At 40.9% G+C, this 22,162-nt stretch overlaps 3 protein-coding genes across 4 annotated transcripts in view; 1 reads left to right on the top strand and 2 right to left on the bottom strand.

The window, feature by feature from the left end:
* Positions 1-22,162, top strand: part of LOC139910014 (protein NLRC3-like) — a 305,613-nt gene that overhangs the window by 200,069 nt on the left and 83,382 nt on the right. The window lies entirely within an intron of this gene.
* Positions 1-22,162, bottom strand: part of LOC139926206 (protein NLRC3-like) — a 67,029-nt gene that overhangs the window by 13,287 nt on the left and 31,580 nt on the right. The window lies entirely within an intron of this gene.
* Positions 204-20,068, bottom strand: LOC144539500 (NACHT, LRR and PYD domains-containing protein 3-like). Its single transcript, XM_078284792.1, has 9 exons — positions 19,914-20,068; positions 16,702-17,008; positions 12,414-12,521; positions 7,717-9,568; positions 7,434-7,607; positions 4,525-4,698; positions 3,882-4,055; positions 3,632-3,678; positions 204-2,254 (listed from the first exon to the last, which is right to left on the bottom strand). Exons 2-9 carry the CDS (start codon positions 16,997-16,999, stop codon positions 1,719-1,721), a joined length of 3,363 nt encoding a protein of 1,120 aa, XP_078140918.1. The 5' UTR covers positions 17,000-17,008; positions 19,914-20,068; the 3' UTR covers positions 204-1,718.

Genomic DNA, 22,162 nt, shown 5'->3' on the forward strand with positions numbered 1-22,162 from the left:
AGGTCACTGTTTGTCCATGTTGTGACTGAATGGGCCGCTGCTACTACTGATGCATTCAATAACATCTCTGACAGCCTCACAGCAACCAGTCAGTCAGTCAGTCAGTCAGTCAGTCAGTCAGTCAGTCAGTTAATGAGATTTTGTTCACTAATTGTGAAAATGATTCAAGAATACAGTCAAGTTTAAAAACAACTCCGGAAACATTAAGGCTTTTACTCTGAAACTGAGATCCGTCCTGTCCGGATGTCAGAGCCTGTCCTGTTTACTCCTGTTCTGTACTGACAAACCATGTGTTCATGTTTTCAAATCATGTTTTTATTTATTGCACTTAAATGAGTAAAACAATTGAAATGAAGGTACACACATTGTATTGAGGGTTGAATTTTTAGCTCAAACTAGTTAGAAATAAAAGTTTAGAGTTGAAAGCGACAGTGACCAAATTCAAACCATGACATTCAGTTTCAGTTTTGATGATAGAAATTCAGCTTCTGCAATTCAGATTCATTTTGTGCATACCATGATTCAATTTAGCATCAAAAATTCTAATTAATGCAATTAAAGGGTAACTTGGGTATTTTTCAACCTGGACCCTATTTTCCCATCTTTTTGTGTCTAAGTGACTAAAGGGGACAACAGTTTTTGAAGTTGGTCCAGTATTGAGCGAGATCGCTTCAGCCGGCAGCTGCAGAACGAGCTGCAATGTAATCCGACGGGGCAAATCACACCGTCAATGTCCGTCCACTAAAAGTTCTTGTTTTACTGACAGGCTCAGATTGTTAGTATAAGTGTCTGACAACATTATGGAAAGGACCCTACAGAGAAATGAAACGTTTTTCTTTACCTTTCGCTTGATCCGGTCTGTTTGTTATTGTGTGTAACCGAGTCTTATAGGCTTATAGCCTATTTCACAATAAAGCCTACGCTTAAAAAACACAACACACCAGCCTATAGAAAGAGTAAACTACAATGCACCATCTATTTACCAAGCTGCACCTACTATGTGTCCAAGTCTGACTTTGGCTCCGTTAATTCACCGTTTTTAACCGAGACCGGGGCCAACAAGTCGGTCCAACTCTCTAGACAAAACCACGACACAACTTTCAGGGAGTGTGTTCCTTAGACACAAAAAGTTGGGAAAATAGGGTCCAGGTTGAAAAATACCCAAGTTACCCTTTAAAATTCAGTTTCTGCTGGCTGTAATTTCTGCCCATACTACCTACTCTGTCCCAGTAGAAATGTAATGTGTATTTTCTCCTTTAACCAGCAGAGGGCAGCATTTCATTAAACAGCAATTATAGAAAACATAAAAATGTTAAGCTTGGAATGATGAGATTAATAAAATACCAAATATAAGAAAGATCCAAAAGAAAGATATTTTAACCCGTCATCATAAACAACATCTTGATTCTGTCTGGTTTCATATTTCATTCATTTCATTTTCTAAGTAAAATATTCATGTTCCAGTAGCTGAGTCGTGTTAAAACCCTGTTCAGTTTCCCTGAATATAGAAAACATTCTGCTGACAGTGATTGATTAATATGTTCTTTACAGTAAAACAACTCATAAATCTATATGGAAATACACACATTAATATGCTCACATTAAGATGGAAGTGTGTGTGTGTGTGTGTGTGTGTGTGTGTGTGATTCTGTACAGAGTGAACTATCATCTCAGCAGCTGTCTTTGGTCAGCAGTGTGAGTGTTTCTCTCTCCCTTCTCTATCTGACAAGAGACACTGAGGAACCAGACCCAGACCTGAACCCAAACCCAGGGTAGAGGGGTTCAGTGAATGTGGAGTGGAAGGTGTGGATGTGGATCAGTGAGTCAGAGGAAACTCTGTAGAAGGACAGAGAGCCAGCAGACCAGTCCAGATACACTGCTACTCTGTTAGAGCCAGAGGAGGAGAGGGAAGATATGACTGTTCTTCTGTTATTGTGACAGACAGAGTAACTGTGATCAGAGCAGCTCAGACTCCAGGACTTTTCATTCCTTCCAAGCACACAGTCAACACCCTCTCCTCTCCTCCTGATTCCTCTGTAAGTCACTCCTATATGAACCCCTCCTTTCCTCTCGACCTCCCAGTAACAGCGACCAGTCAGACCATTTCTACACAGCAGCTGTTTCCAGAAGTCAAATCTCTCTGGGTGATCAGGATATGGCTGCTCCTCTCTCACCTCTGTCACCTTTCTGTTGTCTTCAGACAGGAAGAGGTTTCTGTGTGCTGTGTTTGGGTCCAGAGTGAGTTCACAGGCATCTGATGAGAGAACAAGACTCAATACAGCAGCAGTTTATCATCTAATACACCTGTTGTGTTTATTGTTATTTTATTAATAACTTCACTGTTAATTATTGAAGAGTTTCATTTTTGTGAATACTTTATATTCATTTATTGATTTAAATTACAAGAAAAGGCAACCAACCTCTGATGGGGCTTACATGAGGTTTAACAATTAGGAAAATATGATGAAAAGAGATTAATGATAACAGGAATTAATTAAAAAATAATAAATAAATACATAACAGTAATCATAATATAGATACATTACACATACACACACACACACACACACACACACACACACATGCATACACATAATTAAAAAGATAAATATTTCACAACTAATTTAACAGCACCAACACCTTATCCTAATTATTCTCTACCATCAAAAGGAAAACACTGGGTATAAAGCAGAATACTTGTATTTAAATAATAATCTGTTAAATTTACCTAAACCATTAAATATGACAGCTTAATGTGGCTTAATGACCTAAAAGTAAGGTGGAATGAAATTAAATGTATTTGAACTGTACTTGGTCATAAGACCTTGCTATGAGAAGAAGCACAAGTCAAAGAAATGACAAAAAAAAATATTTTTAAAAAATCAAATCATGACTTTAGGCCAGAAGGCCTTAATGTGACAGAGCAGTGTTTCTGGTTCCAGCCCAGTGGTTTCCACCTTTCCACCGTTTCCACCTTTCTTTTAGGTCATTAAACCACATTAAGCTCAATCATTTCCATTCATTTGCAACTGGATTTCTTGTCAAAGTTTTTTTGACCATGTTACTAATTTATTTTTAACTTGAACTTTTCACCACAGTATCTCCTTGTCTCCCCCTGATGCCTGAATTTAGATTTTAGGTCATTAAGCCACATTAAGCTGTCATATTTAATGGTTTTAGGTCAGTATTCTGGTTTATACCCAGTGTTTTCCTTTTGATGGTAGTGAATAATTAGGATAAGAAATCCCCCTTATTTATTTCAGATTCTTCTTCATCAGTTTTAGGTAAATAAACCACATTAAGCTCATTCATTTCCATTCATTTTCCACTGGGGATCTTGTCATAGTTTCTGACCATGTTATTGATTTACCTTTAGCTTCAAACTTTCACCACAGTATCTCCTGCTGATGCATGATATATGATTTGAAGATTTTTTTTAAATGTTTCCCTATTTTTTATAGACATTGTTTTGGCATTTTTTCACTATATTAATTCATTAAAAAAATCAAATGTATGTAAATTTTCTTTTTCTTGTCACCATTGCTAGTTCTTATGGTGCCGTATACCTTCTATCTAAATAGTTGAATGTGTGTTGCTTTGTTTTCATGAATCAAACTAAATACACACTTACATTTCCTCAGACCTGGTTTCAACCTCTGCACTCCACCATGGTCCACACTGGGGGAATAAACAAAGTCAGACCAGCAGATTCTCTTTGATGATGGAAACATGGACATTTAATAACCTTCAATATGAATGAGTTTCCATACAGCATCAGTCATAACTGCTGTTAGACATTAATCAATATTCCTCATCTTCTCAGTGTGACAGAGAAAATGTGTGTGACTCTCAGCCTTCTAGCAGACGTTGCCTCTCCAGACCTGAGAGAGTCCAGTCTCCAGTGTGGATCCTCCAGTCCAGCAGAGAGCAGCTTCACTCCTGAGGCTCCTGGATGATTGTAGCTCAGGTCCAGCTCTCTCAGATGGGAGGGGTTGGAGCTCAGAGCTGAGGCCAGAGAAGCACAGCCTTCCTCTGTGAGCAGACAGCCTGACAGCCTGCACACACACACACACACACACACACACACACACACACACACATACACACACACACACAGTTAAGTTAGACAGTTAAGTTAATTACTTTTGCCTGCTTTTCTACATAACAGTTTTATGTTTTTTTCTAAGTTCTCAGTGTAAACTTTCTGTTTAAAACAAGATACATGTTAGATAAGTCAGTTTGGTCAGTTTGGCAGTTCTTGGATCAGTTTGCTGCAGAATCTTATAAATCCTTTTTGGTATTTTAGGTCTCAACAGGAGAGACAGCAAGGAGGGAAATCATGAAATATCCTGATAGAAAGCAGAAAACAGTTCATAGGGGACAGAAAGTAGAGTGAAAGGTTGTTACCACAATCATAAGAGCAGAGAAAATCCTCCACAGGTTAGGAATCTATTCACTGATGTTACTCTGTAAGTAAAGCAGGATTTAAATGGTCATGTGTTGACCAGGTTGAGGAATCCTGACCTGAGAGTCTCCAGTCTACAGTGTGGACTCTCCAGTCCAGCAGAGAGCAGCTTCAGTCCTGAATCCTGCAGCTCGTTGTTACTCAGGTCCAGCTCTCTCAGACTAGAGGACTGGGAGCTGAGAACTGAGGCCAGAGCTTCACAGCTTCTCTCTGACAGCTGACAGACACTCAGCCTGAAGGACAAGAAAAGATATGGAAATATTATTCTCTTATATTTTAATGTCAATGTTGTCTGTGATTTTTCTTTCAAATAATTACTGTTAATAATGTTGATTGATGTTTCCCTTATCTAAAAGCAGAGTTCACAGTGTTCTTTGCATGGTGCTGTAGTTCATTGAACTGAGTGCAGCACTAACAACGCCAGAGATGCTGGTTTGATTCCCACTGGGTTCACCCATGTTAAAACTGTATTCACACATGGTGCTGCAAGGTGATTTGGATCAATACATCCACCAAATGGTCTATGCTATGTTATAGGGCTGAACGATATTGACAAAAAGTATAATTGTAATCGTCATTTAAACTGCGATTCAATATCATCGCAAGTTTTTCTTGTTTTTTTAGAACTTTAAAATTGTTTAAATAAAAGTGATTTTATTAAAAAAATAGATGTCAGTGTGCAGGATTTACTGAGATTGAGTCTGATGAAAGGTTTTCACCAATACTGCACTTGATTCATGGACCAAATATTACCCAAAATATCTTGTTGAGAAATCCATTTTGGACGCTTCTCTCTCTTAATGTTGTGTTCGTTTCATGTTAATTAATTCTGTGTTCCTGGTCCAAAATGACCGCCCCATTATAGCTGATTATAAATCCATAATAATACATATATTATCACCTAATGTTGTGTTAGATCTTTTTATCAACTTAAGTTCTTGTGAACATTACAAGTTTTGAACTTCTATTTGCTATTTATGGCCTGTAGGCCTCATTGACCTGAGCTCATACAATTCGTTTCTGAGTAAAAAAAAAAAGCATAATGTATGGATTATTTTGACTATAACAAATACTCAGATGAAACATATTGTGCTATTTATCACAGACTACTTTGTGTCAAAGTTTAACAAGGACATTTGTTTTGAAACCATTTCAAATTTTTAAATAGTGGCACAAAATAACATCTGTTGTGTTCCCGGTCAACCAGTATGATTTTATTAGTAAAGAAAGGACATAGGCCCAAAACTACACATGAAAACACAACTGTGTGTGTGTGTGTGTGTGTGTGTGTGTGCTCAAACACACATGCATGTGGGGGTCTGGGAGAGGAAGTGTGTCCATCTGATGAATAGGCATGTGCCTGAACTCAATTTTATACACTAACTGTAGTCTCCCATTCATTTCTAATGACCGGTCAGTTTTGACCGGGAACACCACAGGTGTACAAAAGTTAAATAAAACACCCAAAATGTAATGAAAATTATCAACATTTATTTTGTGTGTTCAGCTGCCCTGTGTGGACAGAGTCATGGAACCTTATGACAATCAGATTAAATGAACTACATTTTTCAGAGAGAAAACTTGTAAATCGGTCCAATTCGACACAACAGGAGGGTTAAGCAATTAACTGCAGCCTCTGCGATTTGGAAATTGCAGAAGTTCAAATTGCATTTTTTTTTTTGGTTAATTGTTCAACTCTACTATGTTATGCTTTACAGAAAGCCATTAAGAAGAATGGCAAGATATATGAAGCAGATTTAAATCTACACTAAGCGATTTTCCGACCACTAGAGGGAGACAGAAACCACAACACATTTTGTAAACACACAGCAAACCTGCTGTGCTACAGAAGCCCTTAAGGACAAACCGTGCATAAAGGCTAACGGCTAAAACAAACGTACCTACGGAGAAATGTCGCCGGTCGCCAGATTTTTCTCCCGCTGAAGGTCACATGACCCACAATGACAAGTGAAGAGGCAGGTAGCAAGTTTACTAGTTGAAAACGTTTCCCCGCTCGCTTCATCGATTCCAACATTACGAGACTTTTTTTCAGGGATGGGAGGGGGAGAGCGCCGCTTTCATACAGCGAGAGAGGAGACAAGCTAGTTTTAAAAAAAGGAAAAGCTGTTCGGTCCGAACTTGACAACAAGCTTTAGAAAAGAGGTGAAAACAACAACACAGCTGGCCCGCGTGTGTGGCTACTGGTTTATATCATGACGTCTCACGGAAATCTCCACATAGCACACGTTAGTTTCAGGATTGGTTACAGGGTCTGAAATCACTTAGTGCAAGTTTAAAGTGTTTTAAAAGATGATAGTGAATTTGCCAGTCCAAGTCCCTCAGGAAAGCATTCCACAGTCTAGAGGCCATGATGGCAAAAGTGTTTCCACCTTTAGTCTGGAGTTTAGACTGAGTGTCAGTCAGAAGGACCTGAAGATCTCAGCTTGCTCTCCAGCTCAGACAGAACTAAGAGTTCTGCAGTGTAACTCAGGGCCAAAACTACTCAAACTCTGTGAAATCTTCATATTAATTCTTCATCAGCCGGTACCCAGTGGAAATATGCTAAATCTGGGATATATGATCTCTGCTTCACACCAGTTAAAGTCCTAGCTGCTCTATTCTGAACAAGCTGGATATGTGACAGTGAATCTTGACTGAGACAGGAAGAGAGAGGTGCAGTAATATAAATGACATGAGATCAAAGCATGGAGGATCTTCTCTCAGTCCTCCAGGTTCATGGCTGTGTATGAATTTGGATCAGAACAAAACACATTCTGGAAAATGCAGAACATTATGTTCAGTGAAATTGAAAATGCCAATGTAAAATGGTTCTGGAGTCCTGATGTAAAACCTGCAGAGTCTCTCTTTGCAGATTCAGGAATACTGACCTGAGAGAGTTTTGAGAACAGGGACCTTAGTTTGGAGAAATGTGTCAAATCAATTGAGGAAAACTGTGAATGGATCTTACCTGAGAGTCTCCAGTCTACAGTGTGGACTCTCCAGTCCAGCAGAGAGCAGCTTCAGTCCTGAATCCTGCAGGTTGTTGTTACTCAGGTCCAGCTCTCTCAGACTAGAGGACTGGGAGCTGAGAACTGAGGCCAGAGCTTCACAGCTTCTCTCTGACAGCTGACAGTCACTCAGCCTGAAGGAGAATTAGTGATGAAGACAAACAACAACTTTAAAATGTTTTCCATTTTGTACTCACATCACATTCTAATAAAGTTAATATATCCAGTTATCTTTTCACCTACAGAGCTTTATTGGAGTCTTTGACCACTGGCAGCAGCCTCAGAAGAGCCTCCTCTGAAGCAGAGTATTTCTTCAGGTCAAACTCATCCAGCTTCTCTTCTGATGACAGTAACATGAAGACCAGAGCCGACCACTGAGCAGGGGAGAGTCTGTCTGTGGAGAGACTTCCTGATCTCAGGTACTGTTGGATCTCCTCCACTAGAGAACGGTCATTCAGCTCATTCAGACAGTGGAACAGATTGATGCTTCTCTCTGGAGACGGATTCTCCCTGATCTTCTCCTTGATGTACTGGACTGTTTCCCAATTGGTCTGTGATCTTCTTCCTGTCTGTTTCAGCAGGTCTCGTAGGAGATCCTGATTGGTCTCCAGTGAAAGACCCAGGAGGAAGCGGAGGAACAAGTCCAGGTGTCCATTTGGACTCTGTAAGGCCTTGTCAGTAGCAATCCTGTGGACCTTTGTTGCAGATGTTTTGCTGAAAAACCGCATATTTTTGAGCTGAGGTTCAGCCATCACATTCTTGTTGCTGTTGATGAGTGACAGGACCACATGAACAGCAGCCAGAAACTCCTGAATGCTCAGATGGACAAAGCTGAACATCTTGTAGTTGTCCTTTGGCCGGTCCTGCTTTTTAAAGATCTCTGTGAACACTCCTGAGTACTGTGAGGCTTCAGTGAAGTTAATGCCACTCTTTTTTAGGTCCTTCTCATAGAAGATCAGATTGCCTTCCTCCAGCTGGTGAAAAGCCAGTTTTGCAAGTGACTGAATGTACTGAATGCAGTTTTTTGCGCCATACTTCTTTTTTGTCCGATCAATCTGAAACACCAGGAACTTTGTGTACATCTCAGTCAGGGTCTTGGGCAGGTCTTCTCTCTCACTGGTTTTCAACAGATCCTCCAGAACTGTAGCAGAGATCCAGCAGAAGACTGGGATGTGGCACATGATGTGGAGGCTTCGTGAAGTCTTGATGTGGGAGATGATTCTTCTGGCCTGCTCCTCATCTCTGAATCTCTTCCTGAAGTACTCCTCCTTCTGTGGGTCAGTGAAGCCTCTCACCTCTGTCACCATGTCAACAAAGTCTCCAGGGATCTGATTGGCTGCTGCAGGTCGTGTGGTTATCCAGAGGCGAGCAGAGGGAAGCAGTTTCCCCTTGATGAGGTTTGTCAGCAGTACTTCTACTCTGGTTGACTCTGTCACATCAATAGAGCACTCTTCATTGGCAGTGAAGTCTAGTTGAAGGCGGCTCTCATCCAGTCCGTCCAACACAAACAGAAGTTTAAATTTACTCTTGTTGTAGTTTTTGTTTCCTGACTTCTGTAGTTCTGTGAAGATTTCATTAAGAGCCTCCTCCTTGATGTCTTTGGTTTCCCAGATACATTCGTGAATTAGTTCTGCAAAACGAAACCTTTCTCCTTTCAGTGAATTCAGCTGGCGGAAGGTGAAGGGGAATATGAGATGAACATCTTGATTGGCTCTCTCTTTAGTCCAGTCCAGGATGAACTTGTGCACAAGGAACGTTTTGCCGATTCCTGCAATCCCATTGGTCAGTACTGTTCTTATGGATGTGTGTTTTCCAGAAGGGTGTTTGAAGATGTCGCTGGGTTTGATTGATTCCTCTGTGTCCGCTGGCTTTCTTGATGCCATCTCAATCTGCCTGACCTCATGCTGCATGTTGATGTGTATGATACGCCCGTCTGTGATGTAGAGCTCTGTGTAGATATCATCCAGAGGTTTCTTATCCTCCCTGTCTAACCATCCTTCTTGTGCACACATAAAACTGTCCTGGAGGTTAGATTGGAGCTTTTGTTGGTACCATGTGACGAGTCGTTGAGGCTCTGTTGTTCTCACCAGCAAATCTGTGTAGAGCAAAGTAACATCCATAAAAAAACTAAACTACAACTAAAAGTATTAGGCTCTTTTGCAGGTAGCAGCACTAAACAGATGCTTGTGAGACAAATAAAAACTAATTTGAAGCTCAGTGCTTTTTTTTGCTAAAAGTTGGTGCTCTGAGAATAACAAACATGTTCTCACTGTCAACATCAATACAATGTTTCCTTTTAAAATAACAAAAAAGGAAGGCGACATTGTGACATTGTTAACTATGGGTTGCTTTCATTCACAACATTTTTTAACTCTATTTTCCAGGGAAAGTTTTTGATGAGGACACATGCTCTTTGATGCACCCCAGCTTCACAATCACACATTTACACATTTACACCTGGGAGCTGCCCAGTACACCCACAGTCTTCTACTGGTGGCCACTGAGCAGCTCCACTGGAGCAGTTGGGGGTTCAGTGCCTTGCTCAAGGGTATCTTGACAATAGTTGTTAAAGGAAGAGGAGAGAATTACTGATTCACTTTTTCACGCAAGATTCAGTAGTTCAGGGATTTGAACTGCCGACCCTCAGGTCACAAGCCCCATTCTGCACCTGTTACTCAGATGAATCAGTACTTCAGGAGCCGTATTCACAAAGCTTCCTAGTACTAAGAGTTGGTCCTAATGGTGAAAATCTAAGAATTTTTATTCTTAGAATTAAAATAAGATTAAATCATAGTAAAGATAAAAGCTATTCAAGAAGCATCTTAGCCCTTAAGAGAGCTCCTAAGGTGAAAACCTGTTCAGAGTAGAGAGGAGGACTTTTAGGAGCTGAGGAGTTTCTTAAGCAGAGGAGAAAATGGTTGAAAGACACAGAGGAGGAGAAATGTTCTCCAAACGCTGAATGACAGTGAGTTAATAAAGCTACAGGTTAGATCCTGCAGGATGATGTCTGTTGCTGATCTCATTAGAGATGCGCTCACATCTCCCACTCAACAAAGCTAACTATTACACCATTAATACTATTGTAATACCCTTGTCTTACAGCCAGACTTGGGAATGTGTATTATTTTATTTCTAAATGCATATTTCATTTTGAGTTCATATTAATCCACAATTTTTTTGAGAAATAATTTCATGCCTTTAATATATTTGACTGTGGTTAATCATTTAAAAAAAATTGCATGTGAGTGTAAACTGTGAATGTAAAATTGTAAACAACCGAGCTTTCTGTCAATAGTTGTATTTGATAGGAACTATTTTTTCTCAAAGACGCACTGCCTTCTCAGCCGGTGGAAGCTCCACAGAGCCAGAAGAATCCAAAAATAACTGCTGACAGAAAGTTCGGTTTTTTACAATTCTTTCCAGATAACATCCTGACACCGGTGTGATTATACTGTGAGCGTGTTTTGCAAAACAACGTTTATCATAGTTTTCAAAGACTGTGGCGTATGCCCCTAGGTTTCTACTGCAGTAGAGTCGGAGGGGGAAACCGGATGTTACCGGACGGATGGAGCAGGCTTCTAGCGAAGGTATGGTTTGTACTAATAGTGATTATGACCGAAAACATGTTATTTGGGCCCAGGGTTCAAAATACCCAACTATTTTTTTTTTTTTTTTTTTTTAACCTTTAATTGATGGTTTAACTCACAGCAGGCTGATTGTAATTACTCTCAGGTACTATTGATAAGATACATTTTCATGGTATAACTAGGAGAGAGAAAGCAAGTGGGCTACGTTTTACCCTAGACATAATATTATTCGAGATGTAACTTTCACCTGTGTTTTCCACTGAAATACTTGCACAAATAACACAAGTCTAGGGCGAAAGTCCAGGGCTAAGAAACGATTCACACAGGCAAAGTGGGATAACCCCGACTTTAGCCCAGGGCAGCTTTCCCTGCTCCGGAGCAGGGTTAACCCCGACTTTTCAGGGTTAACCCCAGAAAATCGTTGAAAACCAGGGTTCTCTGTTGTCTGGGTGAACAGGGTTAGAACCATAGAGATATAACACGTGTGATATAACACATATAATATGTGTTATATCTCTATGGTTAGAACACTTTTGCGTCACTTGTGTGTTGTCCAATCAAATCAAACTTCTCCTTCACAACGTTGCTAAGCAACAATGCATGGCATTCCTAGGCTCGAGTGTTTTTATTACCACAGAATATTCAGACATGTAAGCCCTCGGCTAACAAGAATGCTGTGTGAATCGTTAGCCCTGGGCTAAGAGTTAGCCATGGGTTAAATGTCTGTGTGTGAACAGGGTTAAGCTAACCCTGGGCCAGCTGTTAGCCCAGGGTTAAGATAACCCTAGGCTAAGAATGTGCTGTGTGAAAACCATTTATGGATATAGCGGGTTACCCCGGTGTTGTCGGGGTCACTGATGGGACAGACACTCTAACTGTTGATTAAACAGGGATTTTCATTTTTGACAGTATAAGTAAACTACACTTTTATTTACTGTAGACTAAATTGTGTAATTATCACATGTGATTCCTTGTGTGCATTCTGAATGACTAAAAGAGGCGTGTTGAGATTTGTCCTGATGGACCAATGACAGCGTCTAAAAGAGAGCATCATACCTAGCAACAGAGTGGACCACACCTCCTCACTAAGATAAAACTTCTTGTCCATTCCTCGCTCAGAGTCACTCTGAGAACTTTCCTAAATCACTCCTAAGCTAGAACTCCTTGCTAGGAAGTTTTAGGCGAAGTTAAGACTCAGAGGATTCTCACAATGTTTGTGAATACGACTCCAGGAGCTGTGACATCAAGTAAAACAAACATATGAACTAAATCCTTCATCGTTTTAACAGCCACACTAAATGGGCAGTGACAAGACCAACATGGCAGCCAGGAGGAGCCAGAGAATAACTTTACCTTCAGTCTGACTGCTGTCAGTGGGAAGGTGAGGAAGAGGAGCAGACTGTGGTTGACTGGAGGAAGATCCTCTGTTCTCTGAAGTCTCCCCGACATCACTGACATCCCCTGAGAGAGAGAGAGAGAGAGAGAGAGGGAGAGAGAGAGAGAGAGAGAGAGAGAGAGAGAGAGGGAGGGAGGGAGAGAGAGAGAGACAGGGAGAGAGAGAGAGAGAGACAGAAAGCAAGAAAAGCTTATTATACAATTAGAAAAATATTTGATTAAATTATTCAACCTATCCTTCTGTATGGCAGTGAAGTATGGGGGCCGCTGTTAAAGGCTGACTGACGATAAAACCTGAGACAAAACCCCCATAGAGACGTTCCACCTGGAGTTCTGTAAGAACATCCTGCATGCTCACAGAAATGCCACGAACCGCATGCAGGGCAGAACTAGGCAGACCTCCTCTGTTGGTGCCAATTCAAAAAAAGGCATGCAAGTTTTATGTGCACCTAGCTCAATCACATAAAGAGTCTTACAAACACAGAGCTTTTACTGAAAACAGCCTCTGCCCAGAGACTGATGCCTTATAGCAAATAGCCCAAAACCACCATATTGATCCCAGCACAGTGGTTTCAAACCCAAGAGCCCAATTCAAACAACTACAGATGAACATCAGAGACTCATACACTGACTTCTGACAAAATTAAATCAAGAGTCTGGGGAAAATGGAGTTACAGATCACTGGGCAGAGACTTCAGACTGGCCAGTTACCTGACTCTGGTAAAAGACCCCTTTGAAAGAAAGACCCTAACAAAGTCCAGGATCAGAACCACAGCCTGGCAGTGGAAACAGGACAGCACCAGAGAACATGGCTGCTACAGAGGGCAGACTGTGTCCCAACTCACAAGAAATAGAAAGTGAGGAGCACTTTCTACTCTCCTGCACCAAATATAAAGTCCTGAGATACTCCTTCCTCCCAAAATTTAAAACGAAAGTCCTGACATTCTCAAACACATCAAATCAAGAAAAATTGTGCGTATTATTAGGAGAGAGAGATGATGTTGTAGATCTAGCAGCTCAGTATGTGAGCGCCTGCCACAGACTGAGAGAAGCAGCATGAGGACAGCAGGGAGACATGGAGTCACCAGAGTTAGACTGTTCTCTATAGTGGGAATTTAACATGGAGGATTATTCCAGTGTTTCCCATTACAGCAGCCCAGACTGTTTCCTCTGTACCAAAGCCTTATTACATAAATATATCTCTCTTTATATGGTCCTAAACAAATCAAACCACAACTGTTAAAGATCTATATTTCATGATTTTACTTTCATAGGTTGTATAAACACATTCTCCACTTATTATTTTAATCAAAATTGTATTGTTGTTGCTCATATAACATTGTTTTGTACACCGCATTGCTTTGGCAACACTGACATTGTCATTCATGCCAATAAAGCCTTGAGAGAGAGAGAGAGAGAGAGAGAGAGAGAGAGAGAGAGAAATTTTAAAAGGGCTTGAATTTAACACTAGCCAATCAGCCAACAGCTCCTATTCATCCCACAACTCTACATAAATACTGAAGGACTGAAGGAACTGAACATTCATCATGTTTAGTTTTCATTTGAGTCTCTCACATGAATAAGTGACATAAACTGTCTTCCTCTGTGCAGACCCATACATGTGTTCCTGTTTAATTAAACCTGAACCATTGACCTGCAGCCTGCCCTTGATAAATGGGACCAGAGTCACAGTCAGAATGAATGGGAGTCAATTCTGCTCCACAAAACTAAATGGCAGTAACTATTTTTAATGTGTTTTAAAGGTCAAATTATACCCATACATGCTCTTAAAATAATATAAACAGCTAAATTCAGCAGCATTACCCTGTACCTGAACCCCTGGGGATCAATAAAGTGTAAAACAATCACAACACAATGAGACTTGCCTTTTTGCTGTTTTCCTGACATCTGCATAACATAAAACTCAAAATAAACACAGACACTCAAAAGGCAGCCTGCCTCTCTTCTCACATCTACCGTCTGAATGCAGAACAACAGCAGAGCAGAAGTGAAAAAACAGATAAAACAGGCTGAGAAAGTGAACAGGGAGAAGGTGGAGAAGCTCTTCCAGGAAGGAAAAGCCCAGCTAATCCGGCTTTAGGGCAGATGAGTGTGTCGCCATGTCAGAGAAACTGAACAGCTTCTACTGCATCATCTAGTGAGGGTGTGGAGTCTGATAGCTCAGACAATTTACAATTTACAATTTCCCATTTGTCAGATGCTTTTATCCAAAGCGACGTACACATGAGATTTTAATACTAGTCAGGAGAGAACAACGAGAGTAAGTGGCGTAAAGCTAAGATCCGGTCCAACAGGACATAGGTGCTACGAGGCAGATAAATCATTTTTATTTTTTTTATTTTTTTACATTACACAGTTCATCAGGTGAGAAGGTGTTCACTAAAGAGCTGGGTCTTTAGCCTTTTCTTAAAGATTGAGAGGGACTCTGCAGATCGAATGGAGTTCGGTAACTCGTTCCACCACCGAGGAACCACAGAAGAAGAGTCTGGATAGAGACTTAGGGCCTTGTTGTGGCGGCAGCACCAGGCGCAGAGCGTAGTGAGCGGGAGGGAGCGTAGACCTGAATGAGGGAGTTCAGGTCGGTCGGAGCCGTTCTGGTTGCTGCTTTGTAGGCGAGCATCAAGGACTTGAACTTGATGCGGGCAGCGACTGGGAGCCAGTGGAGGGATATGAACAGCGGAGTGACATGTGCTGTTTTGGGCCGGTTGAAGACCAGACGCACCGCTGCGTTCTGGATCATCTGTAGAGGTTTGAGCGTACATGCCGGGAGCCCTGCCAGTAAGGAGTTGCAGTAGTTAAGGCTGATATTACAAGAGCCTGTACCAGGAGTTGTGCTGCATGTTCAGACAGGCTGGGTCTGATCTTCCTGATGTTGTACAGGGCAAATCCACATGACCGAGCAACAGAAGCCACATGCTCCTTAAAGGTTAGTTGGTCATCAATCATGACACCCAAGTTTCTGGCAGACTTTGCGGGAATGAGCTGAGCTGATTCGAGCTGGATACTGATCTGTTGTTGTACAGAGGGACTGGCTGGGATGACAAGGAGCTCAGTCTCTGACAGGTTAAGCTGAAGGTGGCGTTCCTTCATCCATGCCGAGATATCGGCGAGGCTTGCCGATATCCGTGCCGAGACTGTGGGGTCTTCTGGCGGGAACGATAGGAGGAGCTGGGTATCGTCAGCATATAAATGGTATGAGAAGCCATGTGAGCGGATGACTGCACCAAGTGAGGTGGTGTATATTGACAAGAGAAGGGGTCCAAGCACTGACCCTTGAGGTTCCCCTGTGGACAAGCAGTGGGATTTAGACACTTCCCTCTCCAAGACAGTCTAAAGGATCTCCCTGAGAGGTCGGACTCAAACCAGCAGAGAGCAGATCCTGAGAAGCCAAGCTCAGCGAGTGTGGAGAGGAGGATTTGGTGGTTCACCGTGTCAAAGGCAGCCGATAGGTCTAGCAACATTACAACTGACAGCATAGTGTAGACTGAGACTGTGTCCCTCCCTCACCACACCACTATTCATCATCGTTCAGTCAAACTTAATCAGAATAATCTTATTTATATTGACTCATCTGGTAGCAGCACTGACTCAGCTAAAGTCTGTAACGTGTTATTTCCAATCAGTACAGTTTCCCTTCCCTGATGCCTCCCATGTCGTTCTTTTCTGCCCCCTGGAATAAATCAGAGCAGCCTTCCATCGCAGCACTGGTGGTAACTAACCAGACCACAGAGCGTGTTGAGGAATACAAATACCTCAGCACCACCATCCATCACAAACTCCTCTTCAAGAGAAATACCCAAAACATATTCTCAAAATGTCAGCAACGCCTCTTCAGAAAACTCCCGGTCCATCAGTCAGTCCTACCAGTCTTCTATCAGTTTCACTGAATCCCTCCTCACATTCAGTATCACAGCAGGTTTGGAGTGTTGGGCAGCATCAACACAAACCGCCTCCACAAGACTGTCAGGATCTGCAATAAAATCATTGGCTCAGACCAGGAACACTAACCAGCAACAAAGAAGAAGGAGTCTCATATAGCTTCGGACATTACACACATACACACACACACTGTACAACCAAAACAGACCGTTTTTTATGATTATTTTTATGACTGTTGACTGTGTTTATTGTTACTGTCTTGATATATGCCCTTGTGTTAATTTATGAGACATCTGTGTCATTTCTGTTTTTCACATGTTTGTATTTTTTTCTCCCCATGACTTACCTTTAAGTCCTGAGCTGTTGTTTGACAAACTCTGCACTAGATCATTCCTGTTGATCCTCATCAAAACCTTCTTGGTCACCTCCAGAGTGTTTTTGTTGTAGGTCTGCACCATCTGATCCACTGTGCCCCTCCTGTCTGCCTTCTCCAGTCGGCTCTTTGGGATGGCTGGGAAGCCTTCCAGGATGTCATCCTGCTGCAGTTCCCACTTGAAGTTCTTGAAGTCCTCGTCTCCCAAATCCTCCAGTGTTTTGATAAGGAGCCTTTTAGTTTTCGAGAGCTTCTCTTTATCCGTCGCCATCGTTGCTTCCTGGTAAATTCAAAGGATATTTTCAACTCAAAGGACAATTATGATGATGATGATGATTTAAAATTAATCTCATCTCATCTCATTAAAACTAGTATTAAGTAGTATTAAGTAGTAGTAAGTATAGATATGGAAGTCTTGTAAAAGTACTTTGTCAGCCAGATAATAAAAGGTAATTGATAATATTTGCTCTATTGTCTGATCATATATAACCCTTTGGTACAAACACACAGTAGTTGTATATGTATGAATTTCTTCAACAAAGTTAGAGCAGGGTGATTCCCTTTTCCTGTGAACTGGTTAATATTTTTATCTTTTATTTCCTGGCTGTAACTCTTTCCAGCACCATGATGCCAGTAACTGGAATGAGCCACCTGATCTGAACATCACATGTTCTTGTTGCTATAAGTAAATATTCTCTTTATTTGACCTTTTGCACATTGTCTTGTGGTACAAAATTAGTTCAAAATACATTAATCTTAATACATTAATATAGCAATAAAATCTGTTCATCCTTTCAAGAACCTTAGGTTTTGGCATGTTATGCAAATTATTCCACATTTGTCTAATATACTGAAAAGTTTTTACTTTTTACCAAAATTACAGTTTTTGAGGTAAAATTCTGAAAAAAATTCACAGCACATCCAGCTTCCTGAATTTCCCCTAGGGGATCAATAAAGTGTAAATTTATCTTTTCTTAGGTGGTGATTCTTAGGTGATGATTTTGTATATTTTTTCATTAAGATTGTTGTTTGAAGTTAAAATGTCTGTGTACAGTATACTTTTCAGTGAGATCATTAAAGTCACTGTGGGCTCAATTTGGATTTTTTTTATAAACCTTATATAACAAAGTTGAGTGTCTGCAGATTATGTGCAAGCTGATTTGGTGTCATTTTGACATTCAGTGTAGAAGGAGTTAGAGTTAATTCGTTTTCACTTCATGAAAAAGTGATTAACTTAATTTCCACTAGGTAGCAGTGAACAAAGATGCCTCTCATATGGGTTTACATCCTCAGAAAATTGCACAACTGCAGCACATATGGCTGATTTTTAATCTTTGGCTGTTTAGTGTAGCACCACATCACCACCATTGAACCAGACTGGACCACACTGCAAAGTTGTGTGCATTTTTGTGCATGGGAAGGCAATGAAAGAAAGTGATAAAGAATACATACAAAAACAATAGGCTGCCTGACCTGTGGGTCCGGCTGCCAAACGACTAGTCAGGCTTTGGTGCTTAAAACCAAATCCAGAGAGAGCGAGGTCACTTCTTGCTAAGTTTACAAGCAACAAATCTAAAGAGCGAGTCCTGCAGCAGAGTGAGCAGCTGAAGGGCTCCAAATTCTCCAAGAATACTCAATGTCCAGTGGAAAGAGCTGAAAAACAACTAAAGCTTAAGATCAATCATGATCTCATTCAGGGAACAAAAGCAAGTAGTTTGTCTTGTGATGGATAAACTATAAGTGAATGGAGAACTTTACAGAGGTGAGGAGAATGAACAGGATGATAATAATACAAACAACTAGTATGACATCACCGCTCCATTAGCTAACCTTCAACCGGATTGGCTAGGAGAAGTTCTGTGTATCGCAGTAACCTAGCAACGTGCACACATGGAGGAAGTTGTCAGATGCAGCCTTTGGGCTTTAAAGTCGTCAGATGCACTAAAACAAGTTTTCTGAGAAGTTAAATGGAATCGATGTGTTTCCTGTGATGAGAAACAAGATTATCAATCATTATCTCAACACTTGAGCACATATGAGGAATTATGGTATTTTAGGTTCGTCACTCTTTAAGGCATCATGCCAGGATACTAGTCTCTCTCTCTCTCTCTCTCTCTCTCTCTCTCTCTCTCTGTCTCTCTCTCTCTCTCTCTCTCTCTCTCTCTCCCTCTCTCTCTCTTTCCTTTTTCAGACATGTAGGTCTTATGAGATTTCTTTATCAGTCAGGTAAAGTAATCGATAATGTAATTGGTAATATTTGTTCTACTGTCTGATCATATCTGTTCCTTCATTACAAACACACAGTACTCGTATACGTATGCCTTTCTTCAGTAAGGTCAGAGCACAGGCTGATTCCCTATTTTCTGTTTCCCCTTCCCTTTATTTCTGTGAACTGGTAAATATCTTTTTATCTTTTCACTTGGTTGAAACTTTTTCCAGCATCTTGCTGCCAATAACTGGAATGAGACACAAAAACATTTTACAAAGTTTTCTTTTCTGTCAGGGTGGAATGGAAAATCAGGAAATTTGTATGAAAATATGAAATTCCAAATAAAGAAAATTCTGAACCTATTCACGCCCTCCACTTGGGGTAAAATGTCTCCCTGGTAAATCATTTCACAAAATATACTAAACTAAACTCTGTATACTTTCAGATGTAGTAACATGTCACATACACACTGAGTGTAGAAAATACCAGGACCGCCTTTCATCAAACAGACTGACCAGGTCCATCCAGAAAGAAGGATTTTAAGTCTAACGAACAAAATGAGACATGGACTTTGTAAAAAGAGGTTGTGTGACATGGAGAGTATCTCAGTGTTAGTAGTGTTGTTGTTTTGTACACTTTTGTACACACAGTGTATGAACAGTCGATCAAACTTCGGTCAAAAAAGTTATCCAAGCTGTCAGACCAGTTCTGAGACTTCCTCATATCTTTCCAATGAAATAAGGCGTGACAACAGTCTAACTTGTGACCTGGTGTTGATTTTATACGACAGCACTAAAAGTAAAACATGTAAACATTCTTACTGAAGGTTAAGTTTGGCCCCACAGTCAAATGTCAAATTCACATCTGAAAGCACTGAATACACATCTTGACAGACTTCATCACCATCAGTTTTACAGATAGAATGCAATTCCACATAGTTCACTTATCAAATATGTCTAATGTTTAGCATCCTTACCTGGTGAATTCACATCCAGGTCAAGTCAAACAGACTTTCTGCCTTCATCTGTAGAGGAAACACTGACAGACTTCAGTCCTGGTGTCTGTGTTCATTTGATCTGAGGCTGCTGTCACATCCTCATAACTTCACTACCAAAGTCTAGAAACGTCATTATGACAGTAAACCAGTCTAACCTTTAGCCAGAAACCAAGTCTGAGGTGGAGAAATCACAGATCAGGAGGTGTGGCTTTAATGTGTCCAACAGCATCATCTACAGTGAAATAAAGAGTAGTCCTAGCACAGAAAGATAATGCATGGAGCTGGGCAAATATGATCACATTTCACTATCAAATAGAATTTTATAAAAATTAAGTCATATTTGAAAGCTATTTAAGATGACTATGGGGTCAAACATGGTGAAAAGCTTATTATGTATTCACACATCCCATTCTTCTAGAGCAGCGGTTCCCAACCTGTGGTCCAAGACCCTCTAGGGAGGTCTGACCACAGGAGTTTTTTTCTTGCATGCAGGGTCTAAGGCTGGTGGTGCTGGGTAGGCTAGGCTATGTAGGATAGGTCGGCTTGCTATGTCTTGATTAAACGTGATTTTGTGTGTGTTTGTTTTGTGTTTGTGTTACAACATTCTTTGGAGCTATATTAGCTGAGGCTCAGGAGCAGGAACACACCTCAGTCACTCCCCTTCCTGTCATTTCCCTTTAAATGCCTACCTGCTCAGCATACCTGTTTGTTTTGTTTTACGTGCCCCAGTCTACCTCCCCCCCTCTCTCTCTTTCTCTCTCTCACTCTTTCTCTCTCTCTCTCTCTCTCTCTCTATTCCTCCCCTCCATCACAGGGCCTGCTGGGGGTCTGCCACCGTGCCTGGGAGCAAGGACGGATCCATCGCTGAAACCTTCCCCACGCCGCAGATGATTTGCCTTCACCTCTCCATCCTCCATTCATTGCAGTTTTCTCTTTCATTATTCATATCTGTTAAATAATCATCCTCATTCACATTCAATTGATGGTGTGGTCCTTAGCTCGTGAATGATTGATTGATGATCACAAAGTCCTTTGAGACATGCTTGTGATGAAGGACCATATGAAAAAATTGACTTGATCTTGAACTTGATTCACACCCACTCTGCTCTGATAACATGCCCTGCTGCAGTTTGTTGGAGCACATTTCAACGTCTTGCTCACAAAACACAACTCAGCTGGAGTCTCCTCGTTACCTCAGATAGTAATGAGTTAGGGAAGCACTCAGCACCACACACGTTAACTAATTAGTCTGCTGTGTTAACCAGAATTATACCATGGTCTGGGTGAATACTCAATTCTGATTAGCTGCAGGGTGTCCATTAATTCCTGATAATGGACACCTACTAAGTAGTTCCAGTGAAACTGTCTGTTCACCGTTCTAAATTAATGCGCTGGCTACGTAGTATCAGCCTGTATCTAAAATGAGTAACCATAGCAACAGCGACGCAGTCAAAGCCTCCGTTTACTCTGTTCATTTGTTTACTAGAAATATCTCCCGTTGCCAAGTCGTATCTAAGGTTCGTCCTACTTACTGGAGTAGTGAACAACGTTTCCATTGCATAAGAACCTTATGCAATGGTAATGATTGTTCCAGGTATTAGTCAAACCCTCAGGTGTTACCAGGGAAACTGAGTTATGGCTTGTGAAAAACTTTAGATTTTGATTACAAAATGCATGAAAATATAAATTAATGGTCTTAATTTTTTTTCTTTGGCAAGTGACCATGGTATAAGCGGGATAATGCCCTTTGAGGTGTCCATTATCAGGAATTAATGGACTGCGCGGAGGCAACCATCCTCCGCTGTGTGTCGGATGGTTCTGGCCTCCCCGTTGTCCATTAATTCCTGATAATGGACACCTCGAAGGGCATTATCCCGTACGTAAGCTGTGACTGAAAGGTTGTAGGGGTTCTGCCAAAATTTGGATCCCCAAAAAAATTTTTTAGTGTGTGTTTGCTGCTATGTAAGGACATTACACTGGGGGACATGTGCTTTATAAATGACAAGTTGACATTAGACATGTTTGATAAATGAGCTATGTGGAATTGCATTGTATTGTTAAACTGTATGACTGTGTATATGATTAAATAATTCAAGATGTGTATTTGATGCTTACAGAACTGAACCTTCTGTAAGAATGTTTTCCTTGTTTTACTTTTAGTGTTGCCAGATAAAATCAACACCGGGTCACAAGTTAGACTGTTGTCAAACCTTGTTTCATTGGAAAGA

This window comes from Centroberyx gerrardi, chromosome 7 (genome assembly GCF_048128805.1).
Source record: "Centroberyx gerrardi isolate f3 chromosome 7, fCenGer3.hap1.cur.20231027, whole genome shotgun sequence".
NCBI classification, from domain to species: Eukaryota; Metazoa; Chordata; class Actinopteri; order Beryciformes; family Berycidae; genus Centroberyx; species Centroberyx gerrardi.

Coding starts and splice junctions, on each gene's coding strand:
- LOC144539500 (XM_078284792.1), bottom strand. CDS start 16,999: ATGGCGACGGATAAAGAGAAGCTCTCGAAAACTAAAAGGCTCCTTATC. Junction 12,522..16,701: donor CAACAGCTCAGGACTTAAAG/GTAAGTCATGGG, acceptor TCTCTCTCTCAG/GGGATGTCAGTGATGTCGGG. Junction 7,608..7,716: donor AAAGACTCCAATAAAGCTCT/GTAGGTGAAAAG, acceptor ATTCTCCTTCAG/GCTGAGTGACTGTCAGCTGT.